The 25,214-nt window shown below is 43.0% G+C and overlaps 1 protein-coding gene and 1 long non-coding RNA gene across 2 annotated transcripts in view; both read right to left on the minus strand.

Annotated features, from left to right (window-relative positions):
- Positions 1-385: 385 nt before the first annotated feature.
- The window catches only part of PPP2R3A (protein phosphatase 2 regulatory subunit B''alpha), a 57,689-nt gene continuing 32,860 nt past the window's right edge, over positions 386-25,214 (minus strand). Inside the window, exons 6-14 of the mRNA XM_065675117.1 lie at positions 25,034-25,108; positions 19,764-19,850; positions 16,885-17,041; positions 15,022-15,070; positions 14,335-14,424; positions 13,168-13,343; positions 12,547-12,665; positions 9,494-9,600; positions 386-5,142 (exon numbers count right to left, since the gene is read on the minus strand). Coding sequence (XP_065531189.1) covers positions 5,043-5,142; positions 9,494-9,600; positions 12,547-12,665; positions 13,168-13,343; positions 14,335-14,424; positions 15,022-15,070; positions 16,885-17,041; positions 19,764-19,850; positions 25,034-25,108 — 960 coding nt within the window. The 3' untranslated portion in view covers positions 386-5,042. The remainder of the gene's footprint in view (positions 5,143-9,493; positions 9,601-12,546; positions 12,666-13,167; positions 13,344-14,334; positions 14,425-15,021; positions 15,071-16,884; positions 17,042-19,763; positions 19,851-25,033; positions 25,109-25,214) is intronic.
- Positions 22,340-22,829, minus strand: LOC136012186 (uncharacterized). The gene is made up of 2 exons (XR_010611601.1): positions 22,745-22,829; positions 22,340-22,597 (listed from the first exon to the last, which is right to left on the minus strand). It is a non-coding gene; the product is annotated as an uncharacterized LOC136012186 (long non-coding RNA).

Here is a 25,214-nt window from a genome sequence, read left to right on the forward strand (position 1 = left end):
ATTAATGTTTATACATATTACACTGATTAAAAAAAACTTCTGATTGCTAACTATCTGACAAGTGAAATGGCAAGAAGAGTGGCTTTGTATGTTAGAATAATTCCAAGTATGTGGCACAGCTGATGAAACTCCCTCTGAAAGGTACACTCTACTACTTAATGTGGTACTGAGAATGTTGTGAACACAGCTTCTTTGGTCTTAACTATTAAGAATGGTCGCACGGCTTTGCCCAAATTCCTGTGAAGCAAGCCTGGAATTTTGGCTTCGGCAGGCTTGCTGACAGGTAACTGGATGGTGTGAGCTCAGCAACAGCCAGGAAGGTGATTTTGGGCAGCAGCTGGAGTTGAAGTGAACAGTAACACTGCCCTGCCATTGAGCAGGGCACTTTAAATTCAAAGGTCTTTTATTTGCCAAAAAAGAAGAAAATACAAAGTAAAAATACAAAGTTCAAACCATGCCAGCACAAAATGTGTCCAAACTACTTTTACGAAGTATGAGAACCTTTATTATTAAATACTCTGTTTCTAAACCCATCACCCAGTGATAGAGAGAAGAGCTCAGAACACAAGGGTAAGCACTGTTTGCATGTTTTTCTTAGAGTAGCTCATGCTCTTTTGCTGAGGTTCATTCTTGATTGCATAGACCTAAGATACTGTGGTTTAGAAATGCTGTCCTCCAAAACCATTAAAACGACACTTTAGTGGCCTTTTTTTTTTTTTTGGCCTTTCAGGTCTATTTTGTTTCCAAAGCTCAGCACCATACCTCGGTGAGAGTATCTCGAGTCACCATTCTTAAATCCTTAGTTCAGGAGATCAGGAAGGTTTTCCGCAGTGTTTCCTGTAAGCTGCAGCCTGACTGGGATTTCTTTTGCTATCCACGTCTGTTTTGCAGCACTGCCACTCGGTGGCAGACCGCAGGAGGGGACCTGTATCGGTGCCAGGTTTGCTGAGGAAAACTCATGCAGCAGTTACTGCTGAGATTTTGGAAGAAGAAAAATGAATCGAGCTAGTACCATTGCAGCAGGAGCTGTGGTTGTATTGAGCTGTATCTCCAATCTTAGTACTGCAGACAAAATATTTGCAAATATACAGATAAAGAGCAAGGGTTTTGTAAGGACACAGGACTTTCTTTAACAGGCAAAAGCAGACTAGGGAGAACAAATTAACAAAAGAGTATTTTGGTTTTATCATGCAAAACTGAATTTTACTCACTTTTCTGGCTACTCATAAGGAAAAAGGAATCCAGCTCCTAAGACTTCAGCTTGAGCTGGTTTACAATGAATACTACATGATCTGTCTGTCTTCAAAAGTATGCAACATCTAAAGTGGTGTCGGCAGTTGGGGATGGAGGCAAAGTCAGAGCGAAGCAGACTCCTGCAAGGTTTCTGTGTGGTGATCCTTGGGTTGCTTCATTGTGGAGTGCTTGCTGACCTCTGAAGCTTCTTCTGGACTATCCCAGAAAGAAAAAAAAGTAGGACACGAGCTCCCAAATTTACCTTGCTGATTTGGAAACCTTCCACCCACAGAAGCTCTGGACAAGGCTAACTCACCAATGGGGTATAGAATATCTCCTTCAATTCAGCTGTGGCTGCTGAATGCTGGTTATTTTCGAAGTTGTTAGTGAGAGAAAATGGATTTCTGCTCTTGGAGTAAATAATATGAATTGCTGCCAGTTTTGCACTGATACCACGCTAGCAGTGGTGGCTGTAACTTGTCCTTATGGTCACATATAAGGTAAAACAATTGCTTAAAATAGGTTTTGGGGTTTTTGCTTTGATTAGCTTTTTGTGTTGATGTAGTACAAAGCATGACCAGGGTTTGGAATCACTTCAGTTTGTCATAGCAGCAGTGAACCTCTGTAGAAGAGAAAGCCCTGGGTTTGGGGACCAAAGAGCTCAGCAGAGCAGCTACAGGCTTGTCTGAATTGACTGAAGTCAAACCTTGAAAAGGTAACTGGTAATTTTTACCAGCTTCTTCCAAACAAAGGCACCGGTTCAGGCAGACTGGTGTGGTGTGAGATGGAAGGCTGAACTGATTTGATGGGTTGAGGTAAAGCCCCTCTTCAAAAGGTGTAAAAGGAGAAAGACAAAGTGTCTTGAAGCAGTGGGTGAACAGAGTGAGCAGGAACAGCAACAGTGTGCTTGAGGCACAACCCAGCAGGAACAGAAATGCCAAACCAAGAGAGCAATGCACCAAGGGATGCTGGGGTACCACCTCTTCAGGCCACCACGGGCTATGTCTGCATCCCAGCGCACATCTGCTGCTTGAGAACAGGGTGTCACTTGCACAACTGGTGAGTCCTCAAGTCCTTCATCCAACTTCCTCCTAGTGTGAAAATAGAATTGTGCATTCCCAGGAATACAGGTCCTTCCTGGAAAAGGATGTATATCTGAACTCCCATAGGGAGGAGGAAGAAATGTAATACACAGAAAGGTTGTAGGATCACCATCTCTGGAGAGTCTTCAGAACTTGGCTGGATGAGGTCCTGAGAAACTTGCTCTAACGTTGAAGCTGGCCTGTCTTTGAGTGAGGAGGTGGACTAGAGACACATGGAGGTCCCTTCCACCCTGACTTGATCTATTAATCTGTACAATAGCATTAGGAGAGCTTCTTTTCTTTGAGGCACAAGGACTATCCCAGGTTAAAAACTTAAAGAAACAATCACCAAGTTATTCTGGATTGAGGCTGTACATAATTTGCAAACTGGACATTCCAGTACTGCTGCTTATGGAGTTAAAAGCTAACAATGCTGATGTAACATGGAGATTCAATTTCAGCCTAGAATGGGGTCAGGTTCTTCTTGTTCCTTTGAGGAATTTTGTCTTTGGAGAGGTGTAAAATTTTATCAAACTAAAAGACCATTCTGGACCTTGACAGTGAAGAAAAGCAAAGAACTACTTTGCCTGGGTTACTTCAGGTACAATGTGGATGGAGCTTGTTAGAATTAGCAGTTGTATGACTTCCATCCCATGTTCATTTCTGCAGTCGTGACTTAGTTTCTTCTGCATTTGGGCCTTTGTAGAATAAGCCCCAGTAAAGCTTTTCCCCTCAAGCTTACAGTCATGATGGAGATGCGATTCCAGCACTCTGGTGTTGAACAGAGCTGCTCGTGTGCTTGCTGCATTCAAAGAAACTTATCCTAGTAGAGACTTATCCTAGTTTGGTTAGAGTGCTCCCTCCTTACATCTTTTATTATGGAATGGAAGTTACCTTGCAGTGTCTTTCCTAATAACCTGGGCATCCAGAAGTTTCCCAAGTATCAAATCCAGGATCCTGGGGGTGTGTTTATGCTTCTGGATAAAACAGCACCTTTGTTCAGGAAAAAGAAAATAGATCTCCAAGCTCAGTACAATTGAAGTCTTCCTCTTTCCTGGAATTTGATCCTGAGGAGAGTCACTAACCTTCACCAGGCAGCAGTGTATCCCACCTGGGCACTGGCAGGCAGGTGTTGTGCTTCAAAGGCTCCTGGAAAAGTCAAAGCTGCATTGTAGTGATCAGGCAATTACTTATTTGGTTATTAACGCTCAGAGGCATCATCTAGGGATTAGTGTTCCATTGTGCTAGTGTGTTTATACTAAACACACCCAGCTAATAGTGTGTGTGTGTGTATACACGAGTTCTCTATTAACTGGATGGCTTCTGGCTTTAGTAAGGAGGTGCCTGCTTGAAGAACTCATCATGGCATTGGCAGTTGTCTCCTGGGTATTCTGGAGGCAATGTCCTGAGGAGGCATGGTCTGATAGTCTTACAGTGAAGTAAGAGGAAATACAGTGTATACACACCAACCAAGCATTACATATTTGGGCACAATTATGACAGTTAAAATAAAATATGACAGCAGAAACCTGTCCCAAGCTGGAGAAGGTAAGTACCAGATACTGCTCATGTGTATATGATGGCTAAAATTGAGAATTGGTAAGAATATGTTATAATCACCTCTGTGCTGAATCACAGGCAGCTGCTAGTCAGCAAGGAGAAACATCTCCAGCAGCAGAGCATGTGCTATTACAAAAGCCACCAGTTGTGATTCTATGAAGAAAGTAAGGTTAATTTTGTACTTAAAGCAATAATTCATTAGTTTTCTCTGAGACAGGGGTGGAAAGTATTACAGACTTTTACTACTTAAAGGATCCCTCTGATGACATGCACATAAGGGTTAGATTTTTTCTTCACTATCTATCTCAGCTTAGGCTCTTGGAGAAGGCTACAGGTTAGCAACATAGGAGAGGAGGAGAACACAGGGAATGGATGGAACTGGTGCACACAAGACATGGCAGTTTCAGCACGCCAGCTGAGCAGCATACATCTTATTTTGTAAATACGCTACAAGATACTTCTCCAGAGGCAAAACACTAGCCTAAGGAAGATCCTCTTAGGCACAGGAGAATATGTAGAAATGTTACCTGTATCTCAGATTCTTAGACAAACATTACATCATGTAGTGCTTTAACTGTCCACACATTCATACAAGTAAAATATGTCCAATATCAACTCTAAGAGCTTGTGGTTCAAAGCACACCAGGGGACTTCCCTCTCCCCACATGCAGGCATGTTGCCTTGGTTTCCAGGACACTGAGAAAGAAAGAGAACTTCATTGTGACTTGGTTTTAAAAGGTTTCTAGACATACATTTAAACTAAGTGAATTTGGCAGCTCTTCTGTCACTCCTGGTATGAAGTCAAGGGGACAGAATGGCAGAGGACTGAAGTGGGAAACAACCACTGTAGATGCTGCATGCAGTTATTACAATTAATCAGTTGATGCTGGCATTTATTGCACATCTAGGGACACAACAGGATTTATATATAAATGAAACAAGGTGCAATCACCATTTTTAATGAGCGTGCATGATAACACATTTTAAAAAGCCTTTTTATAGAAATTACCTTATTGCAATTACACAGGAAAAGAAAAGGGGTTCTCGAGTTACAGTGTACAAAATAAAGCACATTGCTCCGATGACGGACTTAAGAAAAATCCCTAAGTGTCTCGGGACAGAACACTATCCAGTTTGAAAGATACTGATTAAATGTCTTCCATTTCTCTATGCTGAGAGATCTGAGATAACAACTAGTTTGTCTGACTTGTCTCCAGTTTCAGGGGGAGATATGACTTCATCTGTGTCATAGTCTTCTTCAAATGATCTGCAAAGATAAAAGGTATGTCTTTAAAAGCTGCATTTTGCTGGAAGTGTTTTCAGGTAAGTTATTTCAGTGGCCACTAAACCAGCTGGCTACAACACAGTTGCATGCAAAATATATATATCCTCATCCAGGTTAACAAGACATTGAAAACAGTGTGGTATTAATCAGTATTCTGACAGCTGACATGACTTTGTGCTCTCATCCATCCTCATTCCTAAATTCTGGAACAACTTTTCACTGGTGTTCAGCATTCTAAAACTTGAATCCAGTTTCAGTAACAACTGTCAGTAGCTCACAAGTAGCATTAGTAGTTCAGGGTAGAAATAAAGTCCTCCAGCCACGCATCAAGGCCCTAGAGGAGACTTGGCTTACTCAGACTTGCTCAGAAACACCTGGTTTCCAAAACATCTTCTGGCTTAGGCTATGTTTTGACATCCACAAATGAACAATTGTGGCCATTCTGTTATGTTCCTCTCTCACTCCAAGTTTAATATCCAGGCTTTAGCATTTATGGTCTGAGGAGGTTTGGCTGTGAATCCTCAGCTCCAGCCAGTTACTCTTTTTGGGCTGGCTGGGTTCTGTGCTCTGCAGCAGAGGATATTGCTTTAGGTCTCTCATCCCATTCCTATTCCTGAGAAATACCATTTTTAGTGTGCTCAGTCTCAGCACACTACAGGTTAGTTTCTCAGGGCTCCCAAGAAACTAAAATTCTTCCTCTTGTTCTGAAAGCAACGCTGCTTATGAAGGAAATGTTGTGGCAGATGTTCCAATGGCAAGCACAGGAATAACTCTAGTTTCTTCATGGTAATCTGTGCTGCACAAAGGTTAACTCCTCTGATACCCCAGCATGGATGATGCCAAGAAAGAGCTGTGTACCGCTTCTTGTGCTGCTCTTCCCTTCACTAACCCAGATGCAGGCAGAGCAAATCCTCAGGTGCCTGTCAGTATGTATGTCCTGCTGTGGGGAGGATTCTGTGCTATAGTCTGGTGATCCGTATGTGAAAAAGAGACAAACAGCAGAGATCTTCCCGGACAACACTCTTATCTCCTATAAAGGAAAGCACCTGCTTACTAATTCTGCCACCTTCTGGATTCTTGCATAAGTGGGAGAAAGAACAGTCTGGATCCCACACCAGTAACTGTTCTGATCATGCATGTAAAGATAATCAGTACACAATGTGCATGCTTCTTGCTGCCGTGGTACCTGCTGGGAGCTGGCACGGCTCTGCCTCCTGCACCCCTGCCTGGGAAGGGACTGTGCATGTTTCTCTGTGCCTTGGTTTCTCTAATGTCTCCCTGGTTAAAGATGATGCACCTGAGGAAACCTCTATTTCCATTTGAACACTGTTCTTAGGGATGTTCCTGCTGTGTCCCCTTTTCCTTCAATCTCACCAACTTCTGTCAGCTTTCTTCCTTCTCCTATATGTGAAATATGACCTCTGTCCTGTACTGTTTATCTTGCAGATACACCAGCCCTTGGAGCTCCATTCTACTATTTTTTTCCAGTGCCTTTTTCTTCTAGACTAAACCTTCTCATGTCTGCTTTAAAAGGGGCTTCCCATTGTCCTTTCCCAAGTTAGTTGCCTTTCCACTTAGCTCTTTTGCTCCTTAAGTCTCAGCAATGCCTGCCTTTCCCATCTTTGAAAAAATCCCACCTTTATGGCCAAGAAGAATCCAAGGGACAGCTTTTCCACAAGATTATCACTACAGCTAAGTCACCTTCTCTCCTTCCAGGCCAGCTTAAAAATGTCACAGTCCCACAAATACAAGTATGTGCTCATGTAGATTAAACACCTGTTCCTCAAGACTCAGCCACGGCAACTCTAGCTTGTTCAGAGAAGGCAAAATACTCCAGGAACTTCTTTGTCCATCTTTCCAGCAAGCACATATTTTGCCACTGGGTGGTTCAGTGATGTGCTTCTCCCCCCTTTCCCTTATACTGCTGGGTTCATGAAAGCAACTGAGCCATCAGCCATCAGGGAGGCAAGAAAACTGTCCTGAGCTGCCTAAACCTTATTTAGGTTTATCTGCTTCTGTGTCTTTGTCCTGCCTTGGAGCAGAGTTGCTCTGCTGTGTGCCCCAGCTGCTTGTTGCTCAGGTGAAGGGGATTCTCTCCTACCAGCAGATGATATAAGAGGGCCTCTGCCTCCTTATTTCTATTCCTATGGAGAAACATCTCTTTCCATGAAATCAATTGTGGTTTCCATGTGTATCAGCTGGTTGAAACTGGTTTCTGGAACAGTGAACGAAACGATGCCCACTTCTGCTAGGCAGGCCATAGCCTGGACTGCAAAACAGGACTTCTGCAAAACAAATGCTTATATCTGCACAAAACACTTGTGTTGGTCAGCTTCAGCTATGGGTTCTGCCTTCAAAAATGTGTGTGTACATTCACCAGGGAACAGATTCTCTTCACTGAATCTCATGCACAGATGTATAATGCAGAGCATGGCTGAGAAGTGTTCAGATGAGCTTAAGCTTCCAGTGGAACATGATGCTTCATTATTTTCTTGAGCAAGACCACACCTTTCTCATCTTAGTTTTGGTGACTGCAGCTCTCAACAGAGTCACAGCACCCTCGAAGTCACTGAGTATCCACTACGTCTTGATGAGATTCCTCGTCCAGGACCAGTGCTCACATATGGGCAAGCCTGCAGACAGCCAGACAGACACTGACTGGGTTTAGAACTTTCCATCCATAAAAACCACGAACAGGGCTATGTCACAAACGTGGTACACACCAATTCATCTGTGATTGCTCAGTGGTGGCTATTTTCAAATGTTAATGCAAATAATAAGACGAATATCAGTTTTCTTATTTTGTCAGCTAATCTGGTATCATAGAGCTCATAAATTGTCTTGGTTTTGTCCCCACTCCCTGCTTCCGTCATCCTCAAAAGACAGCAGAAATAATGTATGTGCAAAAACTCAATGCCTGTTTCTGGCAAATTTGTCTGGGCTTCCAGCTCTTTGTTTTTCCTTTTCTGTTCCTTTTTTTCTGTGTGGTCTGTTGCTATGCTCCACAAATGAGATCTAATCCTGCTGCCATGACTACAGAGCTTTCCAGGGGCTCTTAAAAGCAAGCAGCAAGGTTGCTGACATGCTCTTTACAGGAAGACACAGAGCTGTTTCAGACAGACTTCAAATATCTGACATCACATGTCACCTTTCCTCTGGTTTTGGTGAGTTTGGGGATTTATGATCCTGCAAAGGTCTTATGGCAGATTCCTGTTTCTTTCCTGTGCTGAGGACACAGGTGCTGCAAAGCAGCTGCAGGGAATAGAGCAATTTTATCTTCCATCCATGTTACCTCATCTTCCATTGTGAAGGCCACAAAAAGGCAAGGCTGCTCAAAGGAGATGAGGGAACAGCCCATAGGTGTTTGGATGCACATCATAGGGAGAAAGGGAAACACTGCTCACAATAGCATTGCAAATCTCTGTGGCTAATTAGTAGGTGCTACTGTTAGCCCAAGCAATTTCCAATGCGGGAAATTTGACAAGTATGCAGTCTTTTCAGTACTCTTAATTACTCAGCAAATACTGTTCAAGAATGGATGAAATCCTGAATCATGCAAGATTAACATGGGATAAGCACTTTTTGGATGTTTGTTATATTAACCTTGAGACTTTACAGAAATATTCTCCAGAATACATTAACACAAACGCAACTCAAAAAGACAATTGTACTGAGTCTCCATCAAAAGCCTCTGCAGGAAGCCCTTGTACACAGGGAGGTTATGGAGCAACTGCTCTGTCTAAATTCACTGACTCTAAAGATAGCTGGAGTATCTGTCCATAATTTTATAGAAGGCTGCAAAAGTCTGTAGTTACTGCAGAAACCATCGGTATTTTAAAGTAAACATCTCAACAAACATATCATATTAATTAAAATGTTGAAACACAGCTAAGAGCACAGGCTGACAGGCATGGAGTTTGACAAAAGTAAAATTACTTGACTAAAGAAAATCTCTGTTTGGTATAATTAATGTAACAGAGCTCCAGCTTCTAATCTATGGTAGTGTGAGATGGTCAATGCATGGCCAAGACTGGCCAAAGTCATTTCATTGCTTTATTTGTACGGCTGCCAAAAGAAAAAGGCTGTGTGCTTTTCCCCAGCTGCTTCATTACTGCAGCGTGTGCAGCTGATTCAAATGGCTGCCCACAAAGCAGCCCATTGTGACAACCCCACCAATACTGCCTTTTGGAGCCACTGTTTCAGGCTTCACATGCTCCAGTGTTGAGTTCAAATGAGAAGTCCACTAAACCTCTGTTAAAAATGACATCCACAAACTACTAACCCTACTAAGCCAAGGAGTGCATCTCAAGGGCAGAGCAATGCCTGTGCTTACCCTTCTTGCAACTGTTCGTTCCCAGACTCTTCAGCCACAAGAATCTCATACTCTTCAGCAGCATATCTGTCCCAGTCAGAGGGTTCAGGGCCATCATTTTCTATGTCCTAAAGAAATCAGACAGTCAAGCACACTACATCCATACAGCTGTTTCACATATTTAGACCTACTGCAAACAGCAATGCTAGGAACAGTAAGCAACTCTATAGAAACAGCTAATGAAAAATTGCCTATAACTGAAAGATTCACAATTATCTTAAAGTTATCTTAATTTTAACATCTGCCCATAAATGACTATGAAAAAGTACATTGCCTAGTCAACAAAGGTGACCTGAGCTGCCAACAAACAGCCTACTTCATTTCATGAAGAACCACACATTTTCTTTGCTCCAGCACAGCAAGCCCTGCATCTGTGCACTTTGTAACTGGTTAAAGAACTTAGTGATTTAAAATCTTAAATTAAATGTCAATTTTAAGTGATGTTTTGAGGAAATTTTCACAATTTGCTAAGTGTCCTGGTTTTGGCTGGGATAGAGTTCATTTTCACGGGAGCTAGTATGAGACTATGTTTTGGATTTGTGATGAAAACAGTGTTGGTAATTCAGGGATGTTTTGATTACTGCTGATCAGTGCTGACACAGAACCTGGGCCTTTTCCACTCCTCAAACCTCCCCAACAAGAAGCTGGGAGAGGACACAGACAGGACAGCTGACCTCAACTGACCCGATGGATATTCCATACCATATGAGATTGTGCTCAGCATATAAAGCTGGGGGGAGAAGGAGGAAGGGGGAACATGTGGAGTGGTGATGCTTGTCTTCCCAAGTAACTGTTAGGCATGATGAAGCTTTGCCTTCCTGGAGATGGCTGAACACCTGCCTGACCATTGGAAATAGTGAATAAATTTCCTGTCTTGGTATGCTTTGCTTGCATGTGTGGCTTTTGGTTTATCTATTAAACTGTCTTTATCTCAGCTCATGAGTTTTCTCATTTCAACTCTTCAGATTCTCTTCCCCCATCACACTGGGGTGGAATGAGTGAGCAGCTGTGTGGGGCTGAGCTCCCAGCTGGGGTTAAACCAGGACAGTAATTCTGTGAGAAGGTATCAGAGTAACATTATTACAAACATCTGGCTCTCTGCCTTTTACTATGGGACAGGGAAAGTAAGTTATCCCCAGGGCCCACTTGACTGCTCATACAATGATCCAGTTTAAGCAAGCAAGCAAGCAAGCAAGCAAGCAAACAAACAAACAAAGAGGGTGGTTCTAGCCTGAGATATTTTTAAGCCTTGAATCATGGAACCACAAAAGTTCTTACAGATTACATGGGAACACCTGGGAGGGAACCAGAATTGATTTTGGCACCCCCTTCACCTTACTGTACTTTCACCAGATAAGAGGCTTCTGGGAGATAGTCTCTAAGCTGTAGCCACATCTGGTTTCACTGGATGTGCAAGGAGAGCCAGAAATGAGGGACTTTACACCAACAGCTGACAAAACTCAGGCCTCTGAACATCCCACAGTGGTGAGCAACAACCTCAAAATACAATAGCCACAATTTCCTCCTGTATTTTCTCTGCTTCAGAAGAGAGGATGATGAATAACTGCAGCCAGGCACAATCTGCAATATCCAAAGCTTTCATCTAGTCTGCCACATGTGTGACCCAATCATGAAGGTGGCATCTCATCTGCCTCAGCCCCTGTGTTATAAAGAAGGTCTGTCTCTTCCATTCTGCTTAGGCTATGGGAATATTGCTCGTGCTGTGTTAAGGATCAGGCACCAGTCCAGATGTTTAATGAACTTCACACGTAGCCTACAGCTGTGTACGAGAGATGGGAAAAGACAAATGGGATCTCAAGTTCTGAATCTCACAGCTCCTTTCCAAACTGAGCGAAGCAGTGTCCTGGGCTCAGCAGTAGCAGCCATTTTTCTCCTTCTTAGTAGCTGGTGCAGTGCTGTGGTTTTGACTTTCAGCCTGGGAACAGTGCTGATAACACCGATGTTTTTAGTTGTTGCTAAGTCATGTTTAGTCTGACCAAGGACTTTCTGAGCCTCATGCTCTGCCAGGGAGGAGGGGAAGCCAGGAGGAAGCAGAGGCAGGACACCTGACCCAAACTAACCAAAGAGGTATTCCATACCACAGCACGTCATGCCCAGTATATAAACTGGGGGAGTTACCCAGAAAGGCTAGATCACTGCTCGGTCGGGCTGGGTATCGGTTGGCGGGTGGTGAGCGGTTGTATTCTCTTCCCTTGTTACTTCCCTTCTCATTATTATTATTGGTGGCAGCAGTAGCAGTTTGTGTTATACCTTAGTGACTGGACTGTTCTTATCTCAACCCGTGGGAATCACATTCTTTCAATTCTCCTCCCCGTCCCTTCGGGAGCGCAGGGAGGAAGGGGGGTAGTGAGAGAGAGGCTGAGTGGCTGGGCTTAAACCACGACAACCAGGTTCCTTCCCAGTGCAGCTGAACCCACCCTGCTCTGAATTGAATCAATGCAACTCAGCAGACTCTGGTCATTCACTCTAGAATTACACACTGCACTGCCAGTGCTGGTGTAGTAGGATCAGTGATGGTAACCAAATCACAGAACTGTAGTAATATAACTACATATATCTATATGTACACACATATATATGTATATATGTAGTATAAAACTATGTATATATAGTAGTATAACTTGTATTACTACTATACAAGTAATATATATATAAAATATATATATATACTACAACATATATATATATAATTATTTATGTAGTAGTATAACTTGTGTTGGATGAGAACCAGGAGGTGTCTAGTCCCAGCCTCTGCTCAAATCAGGATTTGCTATGAGGTCACATCAGGGGGTTCAAGGCTTTGTCCAGTCACATGTTGAAAACCTCAGAATAAAAGCTGCACAACCTCTCTGGGCAACCTGTTCCAGTGTCTGACAGACCTGCTTGTGGAAAAAGTATTCCTATATTAAGCTGGATTTTCCCTTACATCCAGTAGCATTCCAGATATGGGAATTTTTTAGAAATCTGTATTTAGAAATAAAGATGATTTATACCTTTTGCACTGCAAAGGGATCCCTCTGTTCATTGTCCAGATATTTCTCTAAATTGAAGAAGGTGTTGTAGAATACATGAGCCATTCTGCACCTCTTCAAGTCTCGCAGGGTTACTCTTCCTACAGAAAAAAACCCCCACATTATTGTGCTATTGAAATTTTACTTAGTGAGAGACTGGACCTGTTCCTTGTTAGTCTCATAAAAGTTTTAATTATAACACCAATATGCTACAATATTACAACATTTCTTCCCAAGTCAGTAAAGGATTTTAACATTATGCAATAAATGTGTACGTTTATTAGGCTTACATTCATGAGAAATATGAAAAAATGTGAATGGGGATGGTCCAGTTTCATAATCTAGGCTGTCAGCACATCCCACAGCTGCAATATACAAGACTTGTAGCTCCAGTTCCAGCAAGTTAATTCACAAGATCTCTTGTTTCAGTATTTCAAACTTCCTGATGCATAACATGGGACACTAGCCAATGTTCAGACTTTGACCTTGTGCAGTAATTTCAGCCCTGTGATTCTAGACTTATAGATGGATTTCACAGTGACACTACTTTCTCAATTCACCACAGATCAAAGAGGATGGAAACTCCCATTAAATAGGCCTTACCTTCCCTCTCTGGCTTAACGAGATCAAGCATCTGACACAGCAAGTCATGAAATGGCAGTGGTTCTATGCCCATCACTTCCATCCGCTCACACTGCTCCTCATAAAAGTACTCCAGTTCATACATGGAGAGCACTCCATCCCCATCCAGGTCCATGCACCGAAACCAGTACTCAATGCTAGGAAAAAGAGACAAGGCTAATGAAAGTACAGCACTGCACTAGGAAATCTGTACAGCAGAGATTGCAGCAATACACATTCCCCTTTTCTTATCCTCTAATCCTCTTCTGCATAAAGGATGACATAAAACCAGGTATGAAAATACCCTTTGGGAAGAATTGAGACACAGGCCAACACTCAAGAGCGTCTCCTGTTAACCTCCTAGGTGGCATGCGAGCACAGCCATGTTCATGACCTGTTTCACCTAGTAGCTGCAGCAAGTGCCCACTGTGCTGCAGCTCAAGCGACTCACGTGGGTTAGGGTGTCTGTCTGATTCAGCAGCAAAAGTTGGCCAAATATAACCAGCTCTAAACCCAGGACATTGGTTGTCCCCAAGTGACCCTGGTGAGTGATGAGGCAGGCATGGTATGCGCTTATTTGCTCTACTTCATACAGAAGGCAATGCTTTCAGGCAGTTGCACGCTACATCCTCCCTTCACCTCTGGGTAGTCCAACATTTACGAAGTTGTCTTCTCATTTCCACTCATAAGAATCCCTGTCATAATCACATGCAGATCTAGTTCAGCTCTGCACAAGTCTCCCAGTGGCTGTACAAACCACGTACACAGGCAGGTTCTACAAAGTGACACAGCGAAGTTTTCCTACAAACCCTCCTTACACATTTACTACATACATGAAGGGAACATGCCCATCTGCTGGAAACATATCATGGGTTTATCCTCAAAGCTAGTGCTTCATGGCATGGAGTGACCAAAGGGATTAATGACTACCAAGACACTTAAACATTACAAGAAAACTCTGCTTCTACACAATTTCTCCAAGAGAAAGGCAAAGTATTTGATCAAACATTGACAATAAGTTGCTTTCTTTCTAATAATCATTGGAACCCAAGCTGCCATCTCTTGTAGAAAGCAGTAGGTCACAGAAGTTTCGTACACTCTTATCTGCTTGTATCAGTGCTTTTACTAAGACACAGAAATCAGTCAGACCTTGTAGCACTCCTTTTGTCTTCCTCCGAAATCAGGAGCCACACAAAATCAGCATAACTCATGCGGCCTTCCTTTTGAACTTCGTTGCCTCTGAAAAATACATGAAGAAAAATAATAAACAAAAAACCCCAAAACCAAACCACCAGGCTCCTAAATACTCAGGATGTTAAACACATTTTTCAAAGGCCCCAAACCATTGATAATAGAAAACAGGGCATGGTCACCCATTTAGCCTGTACTCCGTGCCCTCTGCAGCACCCATCTTTGTGTGCTTCCCCACAGGCACAGCACTTGCTGCCTTGCTGTCACTGCAGAGCTGAGGCTCATCTACCACATCCCCTCTCACAACAAATGCTGGGCTGTTTAGTCTTCAATGACTTTAAAGAAGGGCTCTCCAGCTATCCCCCTGTGCCGCTGCAGGGCACAAACACACAGTGCTTCCATATTCCCTCCAGCTATAAGCTATGCCCAGCTTATTCCACAATGAGGTCTATAGGTGGTCATCCTATGGGATTTTTGTACTTATTTTCTTAAGACACTCAGAAGTCTCACTCCATTTTCAGGCAGCTGCTGCACCATGTTGGAAACCATTCTGATCAGTGGGATTTCTGAGGGTATCCCGGATTTCTAATCAGCCTGACAGAAATTCCCTTGGCTTCCATCCCCAGCCAGGATGCTATTCCTCACCTCACCACAGCGCCGCTGAATATTCGCTCAATAATCCTGTTTGATAGAGCTGAAAACAAAGAAAACATGGAGAAAATGAAGCTACAGGTCACAGGAATACCTAGTCAGTTGTTTATGCTGAATCTACACATAGCCATTTCCCACTACTAAAAGAATACCTACACTGTCTAACCACTTCATGGTCTTTTTTTATCAGCATTTTGTAAAAACTGAAGATAACTCTTGTAGTGTATCTGCCTTTGTACCCTCCAATACACTATATCTTCCCACAGATATGGCAACTGTGTTGTCTCAATTCTTGGACATGGGCAGTATTGTTACTCCTACTTTGCTGCAGTAGGATTTGTCACATAAGCAAATCCTGCTGATAGGAGACTATTTCACTGTGTATTGCAAAAGAAGTTCAGTTATTAAGCAAAAACCACATATTAAATCCCTACAAAACACTTCTTCACAGAGCACAAGCTGTGAGATTTCTGCTGCAGGGAAGCACAGTGGAAACTAAGCATAGTTTTAGGTGAATGGGAAGGCCTTGCCGTTCAGGAAATGTGTGCTTGTATATTGTTACATCAAAGACACACCACCCAAGCTGCAAGTAGAAGTCTTGAGCACTGACCTTACCCTCTTAGTCTGCTGACACCCCGTCTTTAGACCGCTACCTTAGCTCCTTCTACACATTCTCCATCAGTCGTCTAGTCCTGGAATGCTTCTAACACACCAGACAGACAGACCCAACCTGTACCACCCCTTATACCCCCCTACTATAGTGTTGACAGGCTGCTGAATTGATAGCTTCTCCCCTTCACCCTGCCTACAGCACCCCTTCTTGTCTTCAGCTTCCCAGTGCACAGTGCTCTCAAGCTTCCTGTGCAACAAATACTTCATCCCTACACTCCACCCTTCCAGCAGGGACCAAGTCTCCCATATCACTTACCCTAAGTCAGGTCCATCCTCGCCCCATCCAGCCCTATTATCAATGCTCCTCACTCCTGTGACTGCCACACTCACCCAGAACCTCCACGGCCTTCCCATAAATACCTGCACTCAGAACACGTGGGCCACGATACCACTCTGATATACGCACACCCCTACAGCATTGTCATTCTCACACCTTTTTACTTCTTTCTTACTTCAGCCCACTACAATCTTGGCTTGTGCAAAGTGTACCCATCCCAGAGCTCCAGCAATGCCTTACAACTTGTCACACCCCCAGTTCCCTGTAGCCCTACATACTAAAACAGATCACCACATACTTCCCCTTTCCTGACACCACCAGTCACGTGTCCAAACAACTCATCTTCCCAAATCTGATTCTCTGTCCTAGACCTACTTTCCCAAAAAAATGCAGCTACCACAAAAAGAATCCAAGAAAGCTTTGTCTTCAGGATTAAACATGTTGGTCAACAGCTCAAGCTCTTGTCCAAATCATTATATCCTAAAGTCTTAACAGCTTCACTGGACTCTGGAATATTTCTCATGCATAATAAGACTGCACTTCAGCAGTCTCTGAAGTTCATACGGGTTTGTCCTGATCCCTACTCCAAGTTCCAGCAAAATCCTTAATAAATAATAAGCAAGCTTCAAGACATTATACTAGCTTCGCCTTCTAGCAGTGGCTCACACCTGAACAGAAACTCCCTCTCTAGCTACTCATGAAGAAAATAACTCGTACTGCATGTCTCTGTGTCTAAGCCCCTACAACTGGCTCTGTAAATCAGCATTTGTGTAAGAAAAGGATGGCTCCATTTAGAATTTTTTTTGAGGCATCAAATCAACCAAATTGAAGCTAGGCTTTACTTTTTAGTGGGAACATTCTATTTTCATCCATCCCCTTTATCCCACCACGGCTTGCAGGCAGCATACCTTGATCACTGTATCTAGCCAGATCCTTCTGGCTGATGTAAAGATCATGGTCAGTGTCCAGCTCCCAGAATTTACAGTATATAACATAGAAGTGCTCATAGGAGAAATAATCTGTGATCTGATTTATGTCATCCTCTTCTTCCAAGAGAGCAAGAGTCTGAAAGAGTACAAATAAAGTGGGAAGTTAAACCTAGACAAAGAGGCAGTTCAGCAGCTGAAGTCCTCCAACCTCTGGGGAAGTTGGGTGACCACAGCTCCAAGAGCTAATCCAAAAATATAGCCTTTCTCCCCTGTAGGAGATTTTGCTGCTGCATTCCTTAACAGGCGCTTAAGGAGCATCTGGCTTGGTTATCCTGGTTAGTGTGTGTGTATATATATATATATGCAACATATTTCTGCCGCTCCTGTGAACAATTTCTGCTAATTTTCAGCTAAAGTGAAAAGTGAGGCAGAGAAATAACACAACTGCTGTCTCAGCTGGGACCCGTTTTTTTGTGGAACATTTCTAACCTGCACCAAAGAGACTAGAACCATTTACAGCAGCAAGTCCACAGTTCTCCACAGGAACTGAGATCCATCTTTACACATCACACATCCTGGCTCCCAAAGGGCAAAATCAAGTCTTGCTTCAGACTCGTGCTTGAACTGGGGAAGGAGGGATGGATCCCAAGCAGCTCAAACCAATCACACTGACTTTCCTGGGCTGCAGCTGACAGGAATTAGTCTGGTTTAACTAGGAAGCTTAGACAGATTTCCAGCCATGACATCTGTTAGCATGGCTTGGTAGAAAACATTTAGAGACAACTTCCTTGTTTCATTCCTACTTCACATCAACGTTTGCCCTTCCCTCTCATGAGGGTATCGCATGTTTACCAGTGCCAGCTCCCTGCTTGCCCTTCTCCTAGTGCAGAGGATACCAGATCGCCTTTTCTGTCTAATAAATGATGGCTGCAAGAAGGTGTAAAAGCTAACAGACTCCAGTGAGTTGTAAGTCTGTTCTCCCCTCACAGCCCCTCAGAAGGAAGGAGGTGAAACACAGCCCAAGAGTTATATCCCAGGAAGTTGTGCCTTTAAGCAGGCAGGCTTAGTGTCCCTGCTATCCATAACCAGAAAAACAGATGCTGTGCTATAACGTAGGTACTGATAGTTTAACATCAGCTTTCAGTCATCTTGACATTCAAGGAAGCCAACTGAGCCTCAACAAAACTCACACACCCTGCTATCCACAAGGTTCAGTGAAGCTTCAGGCACTACCACATGTACTGTTCTGACTTGCTGGCTCTCAAGTCTAAAAACTTCTGATCAATTACTCACTAGTCTCTTCAGATTCCTCACTGGTCTCTCCATTTCTCTGCAGATGATAACCACTTTGGGAGGTTTTTCAATAACTCTTTTTTTCTTTTTTCTTTCATAGCTCATGCCAAAATATGCCATCTACACATACAGCAAAGAACTGCCCAAGCAAAATTATGTTCCTTTAGCTGAACTTCCCTGCAGCAGGAGATGAAAGAGTAGAGATGCAAGGAGAAAAATGGGAAGAGCACATAAAGGGACAAAATGAGTGAATAAAGATGCAGGATAAGTTGGGAAGATTTGTTTGTAGCAGAGTCTTGGGAGGAACTAGCATCAGAGGGCTTGGACTGGCATGACACAATTCAAGACAGCATTGATGTCTCCATTAGCTGATGTGATCAGTGGGGCAGCTGATGTCTCAAAGGAGGAGTGTGAATTCATGCTTGAGGCTTTTGAGGAAGCCAGCATACTGTATCTGGAAGGGAGAACAGGATGCAATAGGGAAGCCTCACTGCTTTAGCTGAGTTCTTAACCTTTCAGCCTAACAACTTTTGGGTTGGGCTGGACTTCAGCAGCCTTCGACAGTTTTAACCTGGTACTCTCTTGGCAAAGTACACAGGGAACAGATATCCAAATCCTGAAGCATCTGCCCAACATAATGACGCATCACAGGGATTATAACAAGAACCAAAATGCATTTATTGACTTTTCTGAAGGAGACTACTGCTGAAGAGGAGATCTGCTCCTGAGATACCTACCTGACCAACTGTCAAGTGGACTGACTGCTGGCTGGAAGTCAGGAAATGGGCTGTCCTACCCAGCACCTACTGTAGGGAATCTAGCAACTATTCCTGGCTGCTCAATGAGCCACTTAAAAATAGTGCACTGCTGTGTTTTGCTTCCCTTCCTCTCTGTCTGGGTCAGGAGCCAAGAGCCAACCTGCCTGATGTAGGTTTAGAGTGGGTGCACATTCACCCCTGACCTTCCATCAAGTGCACTCTTGGCTCCTTCAGTCAGGGAATCCCAGACTGGTTTGGGTCAGAAGGGACCTTAAAGCTCATCCAGTTCCAACTCCCTGCCATGGGCAGGGACACCTTCCACTAGAGCAGGGTGCTCCAAGCCCTGTCCAACCTGGCCTTGAACACTGCCAGGAATGGGGCAGCCACAGCTTCTCTGGGAAACCTGTGCCAGGGCCTCACCACCCTCACAGGGAAAAACTTCATCCCTGTATCTAATCTAAATCTCCCCTCTGTCACTTTAAAACCACTCCCCCCTGTCCTGTCACTACATGCACTTATAAGAAGTCCCCCTCCAAATTTCTTCTAGGTCTCTTTAGGTACTGGAAGGCTGCAATAAGGTGTCCTCAGAGCCTTCTCTTCAGGCTGAACAAGCCCAACTCTCTCAGCCTGTCTGGCCTTCTCTCACCTCAACTCAGAATTCCTCCACCACCTTCAGCTATCTCCTGGCACTGAGCATTTGGCCTACCTCACTACACCCCAGGCACAGCTCCCTCGCTATACAGTATAAAGCTACAGGAACAAAGGTCTGATGCATTCCATATCTTATTCAAGCAGAAACCAACATACTTGCAAGAAGTTGCTTTTCCTCAGCTCTGTTAGAGTAATCTTCCCAGACCAGGATCGGTTGACTGTGTAGAATATTCTCTGTATAACCTGTAACACATGAACAGTGCTCTTGAAGTCAACTTCTGAAATGTACCAGTTTGGGAACATAAATGCAGAAACTTTATTATGTTTATTCACTCATTTGAAGGGGAATTCTTTCTGAAAATCACTTCGTGATCTTTTTTGTAGCTACTACTATCCTTAATTCCCCATGCAGTCTGAAAGGCACATGTGTTTCTGAAACAGTATTATCCATTTTGACTTTGCAAATATTTTCACTGATCTTAGTCACACCTTTGAGCATGCAGATGTATTATTTATGTCAGGAAATACGTTTAAAGTGCTGACAAATCACTTTGAAATAGAGTTTTTCAGGTTTCAGGCACTGTAGTTTACATGGATCTCAACTGAGTGCTCTGCACAAGCAAAAGAAATACCAGGACTTTTGAAGAGGAAACAGGACATGTAAATGAAAGCCACAATTGATGTCTGACCTATTGTGTCTATAACAAGGTTTCATTCTCTCTGTGGCTCCACTGAAAGTAAGCAACAGGGATTATCTCTCTGCATTTATCTTAAGAAGGTGTCAGCCTCATTTGTTTCCTTCACTGATCTGCCTCCAGTGAAAGTAAAAAGCATGAGGGGAAGTACACAGACTTCTGAGAACCCAAGAGAAACAGTTCATAGTCAGAGACAGTATACTCCTAAGCACCTAAAGAAAGTAAGCTGAACCCTGAATAGCCCGCTCTTTGCTAGCTTGCCAAACATCACAGTGGGGAAAAAGTAATGTGTGATCAAGCAAGCAAGCACATGCAAGAATAAACTTAACAGAGGAATCAACAATTTACTCAACAAGAAAAATTAGAAATATAACTAACTTGACCATCAGCACTGAAGGATATGGAATAGAGTTCTTGTTGATGAAACCAAATACAAATAAGCCTTTGATGTCTCCAGTATCAAGTTGACATAATATTATAGAATCTTGGTAAACCTTAATAATGCATGCTTTTCCAACATGAAAATTAACTTTACACAACAATATGGACATTACAGAGATTAAGCCAGTTAAATTAAATGGGATGGATTTGTTTCATAGCTACAACTAGCTCTATGTAGGCAATCAACATTCAAGGGTCATCCTTTTAACTAAGTCACACAAGTGCTGGTTCTTAGTCCAGAACAGATCTGGAACCAAGTATGAGATTGCTACAAACAGTCTGCTTTGGCATACACAGATCAGTAAGCCAGTAAATGCTGATGAGCACAAATAATTTTTGAAAGCAACAAGAATGATCTGAGGACTTAAAATGTATCCTCAAGAGAGAGAACTAATAAATTCAAATTAGATGAACATGACACCTATTGGTAACTATTCTGGTCCTTGAAAGCCTACATGGAGATGTGGGACAGCAAGAGGACTTTTCGTCTCACAAAATATGTAACTAGAAGCTGAGATCAGCCTAATTCAGACAGATAAGAGTGCATTACTTTTACACTGCCACTGATTAACCACTGGGACCAGTCCTAAGGAAATGCTGCAGACTATCACTCCAGACTTCAAAGACGTATGCCTTTCTGGGGTTAGGTATCAATTCATTTAAAAACAAACAGGCAAACCTAACTATAGGAGTCATTGAGTAATGTTCTATGGCCTGTGTAATGCAAGAGGTCAGACTAGGTAATCACAATGATCTTTTCTGGTCTTAAGCACAAAGAAAAAACCTGTATGCTTGTTTCTTTTTGAATGCCTGTGGCAGTCCCTGCCGTTCTGGACTACACTGTTGTACTTTGTTCAGCCTTTACTTCCAGATTGCACAAGATCCCAGAGACTGAAATGGGTCTCACCTCATATTATCACACCTGGCAATGCTGCAGCTATCCCTCAAGCTACATCATTTACACACCATTTCAAGGGCTCAAAAAAATAACAATCCCAAGAATCAGAAAAAGGACACCTAACCAGCATTTTTTTTCCTCTGCCTTCAGGAAAGACAAAATATCCCCATTTATGACATCTAAGAACAGTTCCCTTATCAGATCATATTCATACAGATGTTCCAGCTGCTCTATCCTCACTTAGTGGCAAAGCATTCAGAGGTAAAACAGAATCTTCTTTCATCTTGTACCACGGCAAGTCACTCAGTGCATCCTTTGTTATTCAAATAATGGTCCAATTTCAATAGCTAGTACATAGTGTATATTTCAGTAGAAAAATGTCAATACCTCTCTTTTTCAGGTTGTGAAAACTAAGCTGTCAAAAAAAGCATTTTGAAAACATCCTAGAACGCAGTTACACAGCCGAAGATGATCTGCAGTATTCAAGCCTTACACCTTACTGAAAGCCAGAACTAGCTTCATGTTTCCCAGCATGAAAGATTATTTATTCTAAACTCAGTACAACAGCCTTTGGAAGGGGGAACCCCTTCGTATTTAACCGTTATCCTCATGCAATCTGCCTCCAGGACCCAAACCATTGATATGTCAGTTCTACACATTTTCCCAGTTTTCCCATTGAAGAACAAAAGCAATACCACTTCTGGAAAAAGCCATAAAACTTTATTAAACCCTCCTCTTACACATTTGCATTGGTAACGCTGCATAAGCCAAAACATTTTTCAACAACCAATATGTTTTGCCAAGCTGTTTTTAGTTGACTCAGCTCCTCAACAACAGCATGCAGTGCTAACTCAGAGCCTTGTCTGAACATTCTGACAAAAGTCACATTTTAAAGATTTCCCAATAAATGCCACGTGATATTCTGCACCGTCCTCACCAGCTTCAGGAGTCTGTCTCTGTTGAAACAAACACAAGTAGTTTAGTACACTGGCAATACAACAGCTCATAGATACTGATATAGGTAAATGACAGCTTATTGTATCCAAAAGGCGCCTCTAAAAGGTGCAGAGGTAGGCAAAAAGAAGCATGTATACACATCTTACCCATACTAGACTGCTAGCTTATGCTCCAGGTGATTTCAGTCAAGTGATGCTGTATCCAGCAATGGACACACAAGTCAGAGTCTCCTTACAGCCCTTCTCTGTAACACAAAAATTAACTTAAAACTCTTGCACTGGCAGCAAACACAACATTCTGTCAGTGTAAGCAGGTATAAGGCACTCTACCTTGAAGGAATCAGAAGAATCCAAGTAGTCTCAAAATCCAAGGACAAAGCTGTTTCCTTCATTAGCTCCTGGTGGAAATACTGAGTTTTGTAACATTGAAGAGACAGAAGTGCCAAACTGTCTGCGAAAGGAGATGTGAGAAATAGGAACTCCTGGTATCAGAGGAGAGCCATTGCTGCAGTGGGCCAAGTACTGCCACGCCACACGGCAACAACCTGACCCAACAGACCGTCTGTCTCCCAGTGTCTTGACTCTGCTCCAACTCAGTGATTTGCCTGAGGCCAAACACTGAGCTCAGAAGGAATCTGAGCACAGACACCCAGAACAGCACTGGCCTGCCAATGTGAGAAGTCTAAAGGGACTTCTCAGCTTTGTAAGATTTGCTGCTATATGCATTCAACTCCAACTCAACCACAAGTTTCCTGTCTCCATGGGGGCAAGCCTAGGAAGCCACCTCTGTCAGTATTGAGTGACGATGCCTGAAGGCTCCAACTCTTCAGTGGAGAGACAAGCACAATCAAGAAGCACTAAGGAGCTTCACATCCTCATGAATGGTCTGGTTCTGAGATTGCTTTGTGACAGTCTCACAGGACCTTGGCCAGGCACAAGGGAAATTGTGGAAAAGGAGAGGAAGAAAAAGGCGCTGCTGTTTTTAGTAGCAGCCTGCACTTCACGTATCTTGAAGTGGAACCTCAGCTACACACAGCTGGTCTCTCAGACCAGAACGTGCACTGCATCCTAATGAGGTCCAAAAAGTGAAGCAAGGGTGATCATGTAGGGCTTACTCTGCAAAGATATTTGTTTCTTGCCTTTATTCCCTCATTTAGACCCTGAAATACACAGGAAACAGCATATGACTTGAGAAGAGGAAAGGCAGATGCACAGAAATGCCTTTGTCACCAGCAAACAGCTAGCAACAGGACACTGTATCATGACCCACTCACCAGCAAAGAACACCTGGTTGATATTGCAGTCAGAAACCAATGCTAGTGTGACCTTAAATCTCTCAGCTCTCACCTTTACTTTAAGCAACACATATAAGGGTACGCGTGCCACAGGTACCCTTCACTCACCCATTCATACGCCTCTAATCCCCTTGCCACTGTTATACCTATTCTGTCCAGTTACTATGCTTAATGTATCTATTGCCTTGCTCCATAGGGACTAAATATGTTGATAATATACAGATGTTCACTGCCAGGTTCAAGGGCATCTGAAACATTAAGAATTGACTCTTGTCACAGATTTTCATAAAATATTAGTGTGACAGTTTGAGATTAACCCAGAACAGTGTCTTTCCACCATCAGTGCTTTAAATGACAGGAACAAGCCTGTGTCTGCCAGTGATCTTCCAGCTGCCAGTACATGGTGCAGCTGGCCCCCACACAGACCTCAAAGCAAATAGGAGAAGCCTTAAGATCTAGAGCCCTGCTGGGATACAGCTCCCATCAGTTCTATCATTTATACTTTTTACCAGGTTTATACTCAATATGAGACAGGCTAAAGGCTTAGGAAAAGTACAACTTATTCTGTAAAGTAACAGTCTAAGTGCTGAATGCAAGGTTGGAACAAAACTGCAGAACAAAGCCCAGCAACAAACAGTAGAAACCTAAAAGACTCACACTTGATTGGCTTTCTGGTGAGAGCAAGGGGTAGGAGACTGGTCAGGAGAGCGCTGAATGCAATGGACACTTTGTACCACCGAACAATCACAGATTCTTCAGGTCTAAGTGACAGAAATGTTCAAGCATACAGCCTTCCACGTCTCCACAGCCCAGCAGAATTAGGGTTAAGTTAGCAACTCTTAAAGACCAAATAAGGACATCTCATTTTCTTTCATGAGTATTAAAGGCCAAAGAAGATGTTTTCATAGATTTGTTTAAGACCAGAGAATCATTATTAACCCTTTGAATAACCTCTTGTACACACAGGCAGATTCATTTTGCCTTTGGAAGTAGCTCTTCACATAACTCATTGCCAACAATATTAAAAACACCTTTAAAAAAAACAAAACAACCCAAAACAACCCAAGGATTCACTGATGGAAACAGTGGCAAATCACAAAGGGAGGGCTGATATCACAGGAGATCAAAGGAGCCAGCCTACCGTCGTAATATACCGTGAATGGAACTCTGGAGCATCCTTCAGGAACGTCAGGCCAGGATGCGTTTCCACCACATCCTGCAAGATAAGACCAAATAAAATTCAATAGATTTTCTTCTCATTTTAATGTTTAGAAGTTACTGGGTTTACAAACTGATACTTGTGCTTACTTTCAAAACTGTAT

Source organism: Lathamus discolor, chromosome 3 (genome assembly GCF_037157495.1).
Source record: "Lathamus discolor isolate bLatDis1 chromosome 3, bLatDis1.hap1, whole genome shotgun sequence".
Classification (NCBI taxonomy): domain Eukaryota; kingdom Metazoa; phylum Chordata; class Aves; order Psittaciformes; family Psittacidae; genus Lathamus; species Lathamus discolor.